Genomic DNA, 12,732 nt, shown 5'->3' with positions numbered 1-12,732 from the left:
TCAGCTACAGACCCAGGCTGCAGCTGGGGGTTCGTAGGGGAGGGGGCCAGGGCACCATGCTGGGGGGAGCTGGGGCTGTAGGTGGGTGACCCCCTGGCTTGAGCAGGCCAGCTTCTGCCATGCTTGGGCCACAGCCACGGGAGGCAAGCTCTGGGGCGCGGTGGCAGGAGCAGTCTCACTGCTGCTCGGCTGAGCTGCCCCATGCTCTGAGTCAATCCCCTCTCCTGCCCAGCAGAACCAGCCCAGCAGAACCAGGTTTCTGCGTCTTTATTGAAATGAATGGTTCCAGACACAGGGTTCGTCCTAGCACCCCGTTATCACTACGACAAGACCAGTGAGTGCTCACGCTTGACATGGACACAGAGGACAGGGCCCACCAGGCCCAGGACAATATGTACAGGCTCGTCAGGCAGTGCCGAGCCCCATTGACAGCTCGGAGGATTTCAAACACCACAAAGGGGTGGGAGCTGGGGCAGCAAAGCGGGGGCTGAGCAAGCGGAGACCTGGCCAGGTGCCACCACCCCTGCTCGCAGAGTGCAGGTCAGGGGCTTGGTCCAATGTGGCTAGTGGGGAGACAGGGGTGGAGAGGTGGCCAGAAGGAGCCTGCCTCTCCAGCCCCGAGCATGCGAGGGGGTCTGACCCCCTGCTCCAGCAGGTGCAGGGGCATCCCTGCTCCCCCTGGGCAAGGGGGTGCCATCAGCCCCCATCTGGCCTGCAGAATGCCCACCTGTGCCCCCAAGCTGCACGCAGAGGACGGGAGCTCCGTGTCACAGGAGGAGACAACAAGCTGGAGAAAACAGCCAGGTCCTGGCCAGGGCATACCCTGCCAGCACCCACTGTCCCATCAGGGAAGGCTCCATGCCCACCGCCCCCAGCACCAGAGAGGCCCCCGCTCCCTTCAGCCCTGGCTGGGCTGCCCCATGCTCTAGGTCAAACCCCTCTCCTGTCCAGCAGAACCAGGCCTGCTGCCCTGAGGAACAGGCCAGCCCCACCTTGCAGAGCCCATCCCTGGGCCCCACGTTTGGGGCAGGGCTCTTGTCCCCAGCTGGGAGCTTGCCACTCAGGCAGCGAGCAGCCCAAGGGCCCAGAGCCTCCACCAGAGGCTGCTGGGCCCAGCCCTGCCTCCCACCCCTCGGCTGGCCTTGGCCTCTCCACCGTGGCAGCCACATGACACATTGGGGGGTACGGAGGAAGGGAGCCAGGTTGGGAACAGTCGTGGGGAGCTGCCGCAGCCTTGGCACAGTCAACGGGGGTGGTGCCAAGGCAGGGTTGTCAGCAGCATGTCCTTCGGGCTCTTGGCTCCCCTGGGCCTGCAGCCACTGGGAAGACAGGAAGGGGCAGGGCAGGACCCTGCCGCAGCCAGGCCCAGGCTGGGAGGCAGCGTGCAGGTAGGGCTGGGATGCTAGGGCCCACTGGGGCCTCAGCCCTAGCATGAGGCAGGGATGTCTCAGTCTGATACAGATAAGCAGGACAGCGCCCTGGTCTCCGGGGCAGGGAGCAGCACCAGCCCCATGCCAGGCCGCCCCGCTCACGTCCCCGTGGGCGGGCAGCAAGAGCCAGGGGGACGTGGCTTCCCCGCACAGAGCGGACAGGGCACCGTGGGCCGGACTCAGTCCATGTCGTCGTCCAGGCCACCAGCCCGGCTGTGCTCCTCGTAGATCTCGCGCACAGCCAGGAGGCGGTTCTGCATGCTCTCCAGCATGCTCCGGTCCATGGGGATGACTGAGTACCAGAGTGGCGACTCCGCGATGCACGACCGCTCCGGCTGCAGGTAGAACACGTCGCTCCGGTTCCGCAGGCTCTCGGGACTGCGGCAAGAGGGGAGCGGCAGGGTGAGGCCTGGCTCTGGCCCCCTGTACAGGCTCTGCCTCTCCCTACCTGCCCCAGGGCCCAAGACCTGGCTGACCAGAGCCTGCCCCCACTCCACCCAGGGCACGCTGAGCCCTGGCTTCCCCAGCTGCTTCCTATCCAGTGGCAGAGGCCTGGATGAGTGTTCAGGGCACCCTCTGCCTCCTGCAGAGCAAGGACCCAGCAGCTGGGTGTGGGCTTCTCTTCCGGGGCCCTGGACAGCGTCCGTGGTGGAGACACAGGCAGGAGGGCATGGGTCACCCCCACCACCCCATCAGGAGGGGAGGAGACAAGCTCTCTGTCCCTGTGGGCAGCATGGCACAGGCCCTGGCAGGGGAGGGCAGGGCTGGGGCGAGAGCAGGCTGTGCGCCGCAGGGCAGGCCGGGGCGTGGGGGACAGCAAGGGGCAGGGCAGCAGGGCCTCACCATTTGGAGAGATAGAATTCGTAGAACTTGACAGGACAGCGGAGCGGGTTCATCCGGTTCTCGCGCTGCTCCAGGATGGGTGTCTCCTCCTCTCGCTTTCGCTTCCCCAGGCCTCCATCTGCGGGGGGAGAGGCTGGAGTCAGGGCTGGGCTGGGCTGGACAAGGGGGCTGGGGTGGGGGCCAGGGCCGGGGCCGGGGTCCAGTGCCTACCTCGGCCTTTCTTCTGCTTGGCAGGGGCGTAGTAGCGGATGCTGACGACCTTGGTGGTGCCTCGTGGCGTGGTGCACTTACGGGCCTGGCGCACCACATTGGTGAAGGAGAGCTGCATGTGCTCATCTGCTGTCTGCAGCCCAAAGAACTTGGTGTTGAAGAACATGAGGGTGTTGAGCAGCACGAAGGGCGAGTACACGCCCAGCTGCTTGCACTCCCACAGGTGCTCCTCCTCCACACGCGAGAACACCGTGTCTGTGGACACAGGGAAGCAGTCACTCGCTGTCCCACAGTAGGGCTTGAAATGGCCCAGCCCAGCCTGTGGCCGGAAGCACTCAGCCCCTCGCTGCAGGGCAAGGAGGGCAGGGAAGCATGGGCATGGGCAGATGTGGGGAGTTCTGCCGCTGTAGTCCTCATCCCGGCTGACTGATGCCAGCCTCACAGCCCTGCCTCAAGCCACAGCATGTGACACTAATCCTACAACCAACCACAAAGACAGCTGGGAGGTGACCCCACATGGGGCAGAGAGGGCAGAGGTAGAGGGAGGGATGAAGCCATGGGCCAGATGGATACACACCAGTTCTTGCCACCACACGGCAGGTGAGTGGACTGCCAGCACCGCAAGTATGGGCCAGGTGGCATGACCACTGGCTTGGCACATGTGGAAAGGGCCCAGATCATGAGGGATGGGATGGCCACTGGCCAGGATGGACAGAGGTCCCTGGACAGGAGCTGGGCACCTGGGCAAGTTTAACTCCCACATAACTCTGGGAACTAGCATAGCAGAGCCAGCCAGTGAGGCCACAGTGCTCTGGGCTGGGAACTGCAGAGGTCAGAGTGTGGCAGCCGTGTGCCGGGGCATTGCTCCACTGGGTGGTTTCCAGCCAGGCCATACATGCAGCCAGAGCTCCATCACCAGCCCCCCTGCACACTGCAAGCTCAAGGCACTGAGGACTGGGCTGGCTCTGGTGCCAGACCCCGGCAGCATGAGGCTCTGGTGCCAGACCCACAGCAGGAAGGCGGAGGGTCAGGGCAAGCTAAACCTTGGCGGAGGATCAGGGCAGACCTGTGCCTTGGCCATGGACCCCCTGGACCTCCAGCCTTGCTGAGAAGCAAGGCTGGCGGTCTAGGGGCCCACAGCCAAGGCACAGGTCTGTCCTAAGTGTGCCGCCCACCTGGGGCCAGGTCCAGCCCGGCCCATGCGCAGCCCTGCAACACGTACTGTTGGGCAGGATCGTGGGCTGCCAGCCGCTCAGAGACTTGTTCAGCTCCTGCACAAAGGTCAGGTAGTAGAGGTCCGTAAAGATGTTCACCATGCGGTTGTTCTCCAGCAGGTACTAGAGGGAAGGGAGTACAGGTCAGGCCGTGCAGAGGGACCTGAATGGCCACCCTCCTGGGGCTGCAGGGCTCTCAGCCTCAGGAAAGGGCCAGGCCCAAAGGGTCCCTTGATAGGGCTGGAGGGGCTACAGGCTGGGAGGCCACCTCACCTGCTGGATGCCCAAGCAGAGGTAGTAGATGCTGTCCGGCTCGTAGCGCTCACCGTTGGGCCGCGTTATCTCCTTAACAAACTGGGCGAGGCCGTAGTTGAGCTCGGCGGCCGTGCAGGCCAGGATGTCCTCCTTGATGCGCATGGGCTTGGCTGTGGGTAAAGCAGCATTGGTCTCAGCCGCAGGCACTTGGGGCAGGGAGCACAGAGCTGTCCCAGGCCCTGGTGCTGGAATGGGCCTGGCACAGGCTGGTTTCCGCAGCTCCTGCAACAGCTTCCAGCATCCTGAGGCCCAGCAGTGCCACAGCCCCTGCCTGCCCTGAGCAGGGCACTTACGCCCAAAGCGCAGCTCCTCCGCCTTGCTGGTCTCGCCACCTGCGTACTTGGCCTGCACCCAGTACTTCCAGGCATTGACGCCATATGAGTAGTTCAGTGCCGTGCAGCTGGGCTGGCTGCTCATGGAGTCCCGGGAGCAACTTTCGGACAGCACCAGGCGCTTCTGACCCTACAGAGCAGCACATGGGAGGGCTGGGCATGCTGCCACTGTGGCAGACACTGCCCTTCCCAGCACTTCAGGCATTGCGCCATCCCGCTTATCCCAGCTGCAGCCCCTGCCCACACTCAGGGGACTGCTCTAAGGCACCGGGCCCTGGCTTAGGGCACAATTATGCTTGCAGCTGGGAATAGAGCCTTCCCACAAGGCCAGCAGGGCCAGTCCAGTGCCAGGGCTGTGCTGGCACCATAAGGTGCAAGTACGGGTGCCCCACAGGCTGGTGTTGGGTTCCACTACTGCAGACAAGCAGTGCCCCTGTGAAGGAAGCCGGCTCCAGTGCAGGTGGGTGCAGCAGGGGGCTGAGGAGGAAGCTCCATGCTTGGTCCCGCTCCCTCTGTGGCACGGCTCCAGTCCCCAGAAGTTGCAGGCTGGGTCCGAGCAGGCAGCGCCCACTGAGCTGCTGGCAGCTCCGGCCTAGACAATCACTCACCTTCCGGACAGCGCGTGGCAGGTCCTGGTCCGTGGACACATCATCTGGTCCCACCAGGCCACAGTCAAAGAGAAAGTCCACACTGGGGTTGATGTCCAGGGGATCTGGGGGGAAACAAGGAGCACAGCAGGATTTAGGGTCAAGAGGTGGCATCCTCGCTGGGGTGCCCCAGGGGCAGGCTTGGAGCACCCTCTGCCACCCACGACTACCTCCCCAGCTCCCTGCCCATCGAGACCTCCTGCTCCTGCTTGCTTCCAACATCTGCCCTGGGATTGGTCTGCTCTTTGCTCTGATGCCAGCAAGAACGGCAGAGTCCAGAGCCTGCTGGCTCTGCTGCAGCTGGTCACTGGCTGCACTGGCGCCCAGCACAGCTTGTGTCCCAGCTCAGAGTGGTCACACTGACTCTGAGGGATGCTACTGCTCCTTGCAGCCACACTCCTGCCCGTGCCTTTTAGCAGCTAATCTCTCCAGACCAGACCCCATGCTGGGGGAGCTCTGCACTTAGGCAATGGGCACAGCTGCCTTCACCCTCTTCCCTACTGGTCTCCTTCCTGCAGACTGGGTTGTCAGCCTCCCCTGCATCCTGGTCACAGCTCCTGTCAAATGGTGCCTCCTCCCACTCTGTGCCCCTCGGGGGCTGCTCCAGCTTCTGTCCAGGCCCCGGTGACTCCCTGACACTGGTGCAGATGCTCCACACCCACTTCCTCCTGGATCTCTGGTGCAGGACATGCCAACTCCACATCCTTCTCCACTCACCAGCTCCTCTTGCCTGCAGTCCCGTGCCCTCCCTGTACCCGACGGCCCACGCATCCCCTTTGAAGGGGCAATGCCTATAGCCAGGTCTCCCCAGTGAGCCCAGCCTCTCCCACAATGGACCTGAACCACCCCCGCCCAGCACTTACTCTTCGGGAAGTCGGCCTCCAGATCCTGGCCAGGCTCATCCAGCACATTCGCCATCTTAACAGCCATGGCCAGCACATCGTCCCTCGCTGGCCCAAAGAGGTCGCAGTCTTCCAGCAGGCCCTCGGCGCTCTGGTTACTTACCAGGTCTGCGAACAAGGAAGCCATTCAAGAGCCCACATGAGACGTGCCTTCCCCCTGCTCCCCAAAAGGCCATGCTGCAGGTGGGATAGTCAGGCTCTGGCCAGCCAAGGCCCTGTGCCACGTGCTGGCTCCAGGTGGCAGCACTGGTCACAGCCAGGCTTCCCTGGGATGGCACTGGGGCCTCTTCCTTGAGCCTCTCGGGCACAGCCTGAGCCAGCAAGACTTATTCACAGTAGGTGCCAGGGCATGAGGACCCCTTAAGTCCACGTGCACACTGGCCACATGGGAGGGAAAGTTGGTGCCTGCCCCAGGAGAGCTCCACTGCAGGACAGGACCTTGGAGCAGCCAGACAGAGCCTCAGCAGTAATGGCTTGCGCTACAGGCTCTACCAGGCAGAGCTGGAGGTCGCCATCCTGCTAGAGCATGGCTCTTCCTGCACATGCTGGTTGCAGAGCATGGTTGCTCAGCTACGGCTAACAAAGTCTTGGCCCATGCCAGACTCTGCAGAGCCAAACCTGGGCAGCAGGCTGGCTCCAGGAGCAGTGGGGCCCCCTGGCCAGCTCTGGAGAGGGATTCCCAAGCCCAAGGCAGGGGTGGAACATACCACACAGGTCCGAGGAGGCCTTATCCAGCTCCTCTGCCTCTGCGATCATCTCCGCCATGGCCAGGATGTCAGCCTCCAGGGGGTTGGATGGGATCTTCACCTTCAGCTCCTCAATGGTCTCCACGATCTTATCTGTGCTCTCCAGTGTGGTGGGCAGGAACATTGGCACAGGCACCTGGGACCAGTGTGATGTCAGGCAGGGTCAGAGGGGCTTTTGCCAAGTGAGAAACTCTGGCCCTACTCCCTGCTGCTGGCAACAGGGTGGAGAGAGCAGGTGCTCACAAAGGGGACTGGGGGAAGGAGCATCACTTACCGGGACAGGCATGGAGAAAGGCACGGGTACTTTCTGGCAGTACATATGCATAGGCACAGGCACAAAGATTGGGACTGGGACCGGCAGCACAATCACCTGGGGCTTCCAATCTGCCTCTGTTGGGGGTAGACCGCAATCAGTATCCTGGCAGCAGGTCGGGCACAGGGGCTGCCACAGTCATGCTTAGCCCCGCAGGCGTGGCTGGCAGGGGTCCTCCACACACCATCCTCCCTGGCATGGCACAGGGGGGCCCACACTGCTGGCATCCGCTCCCCTAGCTCAGCCCAGGTGGGGCAGCAGAGAGCCAGGCTGCAGGCTGCTGCTGCTGCCGCCAAGCCCTCCCCACAGAGCGCTCCTGCTGGGTTGGGACTGACCGCCCCACAGCCCTGAGACCGCCAGAGTTCTGCAGGACCTGGACTCTGGTACAATCACGAGAGCTCTGAAGGCTCCCTGGTCTGGCAGAGTCCTTTGCCAGCCCACATTGTTCCCATGGACCCCAGGGCCCTGGCAGCCAGCTGTACCCATGATAGGGAAGGCTGACCCCCCAGATGTAGGGTGAGAACCCATCGGAGCTGGGAAGGCCCAGCTTGACTGTCTCCTCCGCGGCATGAGCTGGGCTGTGGCAGGGCTGGCGGGGGGCTGGAAGTTGTAGAGATGAGCAGCAGACGTGGGGCAAGAGAAGCAAGTGGTGTGGAGACTGGGCCACCTCTCCATGCTCTGAGAAAGGTGCAGGCCCCTCCCTGGGTATCTGCCAGCCTTGCGCTGCTCCCACTGTGCCCTGCTGGTCCGCTCCCAGCAACCCGCAGCGCCCGACACCCCCAGAACCCACACCGTGCCAGTCCAACGAGTCAGGCCCCAGCACCCAGTGCAGCCCCAACGGCACCACCACACTCACCCGTCTGACACCCCTTGGATTTCATTTCGATCTTGCAGGACACACCACGGTTCTGCATCAGGGGCTTGCACATGGCAGCTTTGTTTTTGCGAGGTGTGGCCGGAACCGGTGGTGGGGGTGGTGGGGGAGCAGACACCTGGGCCGACAAGGCTTTTGCAGACACCTGAAATAACCCAGAAAGGGGTTGCTGGTGTCTGGCTCCAGCCAAGACCACCTCTAGCCAATGGACACTCCCAGCCCCCAGGGCTGCCACTCCTGGAAGCCGTGGCAGCCAGTGCCCACCTTTGCAGTGCAGCACAGTGCCGGGACCAGACCCCTTGCTGCTCTCCATGATGCTGGGGCAGGCACCTGCTGCAGGTCATGGCCAGACCTGGCCAAGGGAGTGCCAAGCCCAGGGGCTGGTGACACCCGAGTGGCAAGCCCACCTTGTCAAGCAGGAAGGAGCTCTGGCCCACAGCCACCGGGACTGAGCTGTCAGGCCAGGGCAGGGAAAGACGGCCCCTGGGCACACGTCAAGGATCTATAAGCAAGTCCACAGCCCAGGCCTGGTTGTCACCCCATATCTGAGCACGGGACTTGGCCACTCTCCACCACCAGCACCAAGACCTCCGTGCTGCCCCCAGCCCAACCTAGGCCCTGCTCCTGGGATGAGGCACACTGTCCCCACCCTGCAACCCCTGGGCCCTGCTCTCACTTGACAGAATCCCAGGCTGGGGGCAACCATGGTCCTCCCTGGGCACCCTCGTGCACGCACCCTCAGGACATCCACTCCCTATTCAAGACTCACCGTGTTTGTCTCTGCTTTTTGCTGCGAAGAGGCAGCCGGCTTTGGCTCTGGCGTCTGACCTGCAAGGCAAAGAGAGGGTCATCAGCCCCAGCTGCATGCTCCACTCCTCTGTGGGTGCCTGCAGGCTGGCGGGGCCACGGCTGGGGCTGGACGTGGCTGCAGACCTGGGCCAGCAAGGCAGGGTCTCTGATCAGAGCCCAGGCCAGACCCAGGAGAGGTGACCAGTTGCCAGAACGTCCCTCACCTGAGCAGCTCAGAGGGCCCTGGGCCTTGGCAGTCCCGTCACTCCCGCTACCTCTGCTCTCCCCTGCACTCCACCCCATGCGTCCAGCCTGCTGTCTCCCCGGGCTGCTGCAGCACAGCCCTGTTCACAGGGGCCCAGGACCCACTCCAGCTCCTCCACTGGAGGCTGGCGGCCTGACTAGAACCACATCCCTCCTTCCTGCTGCTGGCCAGGGAACACCTCTGCAGAGTGCTTTGAAATCTGGAGCAGAAAGGTGCTGGAGGGGACCTAGCAGCCCCCTATGCACCAAGAGTGAGGCTGGCTCTGGGCTGCAGACAGCCCAGCCAAGGGTCCACTCCCTCAAACACAAGTGCATCAGGCAGAGACAGCGCCGAGCTTCTCCTGGCCTTGCACCATCTGCTCCAACCTCATGTTCAGCATGGAGGACTGGTCCCTGGGACTGCCCAGGGCACAGCTGAACTGTGAGCACAGTGCCTTCACCCCACACAGGTCGGACAGCAGGCCCCTGGGGAGTGCCTCTACCCTACTGGCACAGGGACAACCACTGCAGACAGCCCGTGTCATCGGACTGCAGCAGCAAGGGTCACCACAACACCCATCTCCTCTCCCCCTCAGCTGGGCTCCAGGAGCAGCTTTCTTGGGAGCCTGGACCCCACAGAGGAAATGCAGGGAAAGCTGCGGGTACATGCAAGGGAGACAGGCCCAAAGCCTGTGGATCAACCCCAATGAGGGCAAGAGAGCGAGTCCTGGCCGGGTCCAATGTAGGCTGCAGCCACCCCAGCAGCAGAAGCTGCATGCCTCCAGGGACCCAGCACTCATGTCCCTCCTCTGCAGAAGGAAGAACCAGCCTGCCTCTAAGAGCTGCACCTGAGTGGGCGATGCCAGGGCTATGGGGCACACCAGCAGCAACAGTCATCTCTGCAGCAGGAAGAATACTGGCCCCGGAAAGCTTCTCCCCCTGGCCCCACGTGCTAAAGGGCCAAACTGAGTGCTGCTCCGTCAGCTGCGATGGGACTGGCTCCTGGGTTACAAGGATGTTGGGGTCCTGGCTACCACCCCAGGTTTCAGCTGCCAGTGGACAGCCATGGCCAGAGCATTCATTTAGGCAGCTCACATGCCATGAACATGGTTGGCTGGGCCGGCAGGGGGGAGCAGGACCCACTACGAAGACAGAACTCCTTGGGAGGCCTTGTGCAGTGCTGACAGCAGTCACAACAGACTGGTAGCCAGAGCCTCAGGCCTCTCACTGACCACAGTGAATCAGTTCCCGAGCTGCTGTGCAGCCAGGAAAAGCTGCAGGGCCAAAGAAATGAAATATGCTGGGATGCTGAGGGGCTAGAGACCAGTGACCAGTAGGAGCCTGTGCCAAAATGAATTGAGCTCGCTGGGTAAGTGCTTTCTGGTTTCCAGGGCCACAGGCGACGTTGGGGTTTGCCTGTTCATGGCCTCACCTTCAAGCATGCCCAGAAACAGGGCTCTGTTAGGTGGGGGCCTTTAGTGCCACGGCAGGCCCTCCTTTACAGCTGAGCCTGGCCTAATGTCTCTGGATTCCACGGAAGCAGTATTAGCTTCTCAAGACTCTGGGCAAGCAGCAGCACAAGCGATGGAGGCCAGGTCCATTTGAAATCCAGTCCCTGGTATTTTCACCTCCCTCATGCTCATCTGCCAGGAGGCCTGGGCAGCTCCAAACTCCCACTGAAGTCACGCGGAAGGACTCGATCAGGGCAGAGCCTCTTGCAGCTGGACTCTGCCTGTTCCTGGCACAGAGCAGGGGCTGCTGGGCGGATGGAGTGACAGCTATCCTGCAAGACGCTGGAGAGGGCTTGCAATCTGAGGAAGAGATGAGCCACCCACCAAGAAATCCGCCAGGCAGTGTAGCTCGCCCACAAGTGCTTCTCCTGCAACTCCAGAGCAGGGAAGATGAGCAAGCAGCCCGGGGACAGTGCTCAGAGACCTCCTGAGTCTTTGCATCCTGGTGATGGGGCCGGCAGGCAAGGAAGGTCCTTCAGTGCCACCACGTCTTCAGGGTAAGCATGCACCCTATACTGAGGAAGCAGCCTTGCAACATCCAGCCCTTCTCAGGAGGCTCCAATGCCCCTCACCTGCATAGCCTCAGACTGCGCTGCTGAGTCCAGGCAAGACGCATACTAGCCACTTGAAACAGGAAAAGCAGCCCAGCCACCCTGAGGATGGATGAATGGATGAACAGCCCTGGGTGAACAGCTTGACAGAGCCCAGGTCCTCCAGGCCTGTCTGAGGAGCAACAGGAGCCTTGCCTGGGGCCAAGGGGCACGGCCAATGGCTCCCTGGCAGGGGCGCTGGTGCAGGCATTCCTGAGCATGGGAGGCCTTCTGGGCAGGTTCAGAAGAGTGGGCTGCAGGGGCTTCAGCACACTGGGCCATTCTACCGGACTGGGTAGTGCAGCCGTGTGCCCCTCTGGCTCAGCAGGCCCAGGATGCAGCAGAGGCAGCGCAGGTGCTGGGAAGCAGCGAATGCAGTGCTATGCCTTGGTGGGAGAACTGGGTGGTTTTGCCTGGATGGATCCTTGGCCTCTGGACCCCTCAGGACTGGCAGCGCCACAAGTGTTTTATCCAGGTTCCCAGAGCTTCTGGGTCCTTGCCCTTCTTCCAAATCCCGGGGCCCCAGTACAGAGCCTCTGAGGCCTTCCTGTCTTCACCCCTGACGGGGCAGGCCACATCCACACCCCCTCGCCACTCCAGCACAGGACAGACAGGTGTCCGAGGCCATGCGCAGGCACCTCGCTAACTGCCAGGAGTGTAGCTCTTGCCACAGCAGCTTGCCAAGTGAGCTGCCCAGCTATCCTGCTGGCTCCTGGGGCCACGAGTGATGCTGGGTTCAGCCCACTCGTGTCCCTGCCTCCAGGCAACTGAGGGCCCAGAGCCAAGGGCAGGGTTCTCTTTCTGCCACAGCAGGCTCTCCCTGGTCCAGCTGAGCTGGGCTTAATGCCTCCTGGGTCCCACGCAGTGGCTTCCCCAAGGTCATTGGGTGTGGGGCAGCCCACATGGCTGATGCTGAGTCCATATCTGGTACATGTCTGGCAGGAGGCCGGGACAGCTTCCAAACCTGCACAAAGCTAGGGGAGGCAGCTGGGCCCAGAAGGCCCAGTAAGCAAGGCCAAGTCCAGCATCCCACAGGTGAGCTATGCTGCCAGCACCTTCCAGCCTGTGGGATCCCAAAGCACTGCGATTGCCCATGACCAGCTAACTCGTACTGCCAACAAGGAATGGACAACAGGCAAGAGTGCCCCTTCGCTAGCCAGGATGGCAGGGAGAGCATGCCCTGGCCACAGGGAAAGCAGCTCCTGCCTTCCCGTGACCTTGCACAGGCTCAACGCTCCAGTTTTGTTTGGAGGGAAGAAAAGCACCTGCCGCAGCTCAACATGCCTGTCTGCCCTAGGGGGCCGCCTGAAGAGCCCCACCTACAGCATCACCAGCACCACCTCCTGCAGCACCCTGGCTTTTCTTTGAGGTCTCCCATCCAAGCACTGACCTGGCCCAATCCTGCTTAGCTTATGAGCTCAGAGAAGGTCACAGCTCGGAGGTGATGCGGGGCTGCAGGTGGATTGGCAAGTCCAACCATGCTGTCCCCTAACCCTGTAAATGGAGCTCTCCGCTGGCAACATGCGGTAAGAGGATGGAGTCGCCCATTAAATCCCTGAGTATCCTCGCTAAGAGCAAGAGCTACAGGCAGCGTGCTGGCACCGGCTCCTCCCGTCTGGGCCCTGTGTGTCATAGAACCATAGACGTTAGAGATGGAGATGCCCCGAGAGGTCCCACTCAGTCCTTCCCCCCGGGGGCCAGTGCAGGATTGTTCCCTAGCGTCCTGTCCAGTCCCAGCCATGGGAGCCTCCACCCTGCTGTGTCTGGGGTGGA

At 62.5% G+C, this 12,732-nt stretch overlaps 1 protein-coding gene across 5 annotated transcripts in view; it reads right to left on the bottom strand.

Moving 5' to 3' along the window:
• Positions 1-148: 148 nt before the first annotated feature.
• The window catches only part of ZMYM3 (zinc finger MYM-type containing 3), a 28,765-nt gene continuing 16,181 nt past the window's right edge, over positions 149-12,732 (bottom strand). For 4 of the 5 annotated variants that reach the window (XM_025205060.1, XM_025205061.1, XM_025205059.1 and 1 more), the window contains exons 14-27: positions 11,768-11,778; positions 10,592-10,596; positions 8,596-8,654; positions 7,809-7,971; positions 6,914-7,029; positions 6,601-6,775; positions 5,855-6,001; positions 4,953-5,056; positions 4,306-4,474; positions 3,971-4,122; positions 3,706-3,820; positions 2,484-2,738; positions 2,274-2,391; positions 1,610-1,808 (exon numbers count right to left, since the gene is read on the bottom strand). In XM_025205060.1, the coding sequence (XP_025060845.1) occupies positions 1,610-1,808; positions 2,274-2,391; positions 2,484-2,738; positions 3,706-3,820; positions 3,971-4,122; positions 4,306-4,474; positions 4,953-5,056; positions 5,855-6,001; positions 6,601-6,775; positions 6,914-7,029; positions 7,809-7,971; positions 8,596-8,654; positions 10,592-10,596; positions 11,768-11,778 (1,788 nt within the window). Of the gene's footprint in view, positions 1,809-2,273; positions 2,392-2,483; positions 2,739-3,705; positions 3,821-3,970; positions 4,123-4,305; positions 4,475-4,952; positions 5,057-5,854; positions 6,002-6,600; positions 6,776-6,913; positions 7,030-7,808; positions 7,972-8,595; positions 8,655-10,591; positions 10,597-11,767; positions 11,779-12,732 lie in introns of all 5 variants that reach the window. The other variant, XM_006024419.3, reaches the window with a different exon arrangement.

The sequence above is a fragment of the Alligator sinensis genome, unplaced genomic scaffold, assembly GCF_000455745.1.
Source record: "Alligator sinensis unplaced genomic scaffold, ASM45574v1 scaffold1059_1, whole genome shotgun sequence".
Classification (NCBI taxonomy): domain Eukaryota; kingdom Metazoa; phylum Chordata; order Crocodylia; family Alligatoridae; genus Alligator; species Alligator sinensis.
This window is presented reverse-complemented; position numbering and strand designations above follow the sequence as displayed.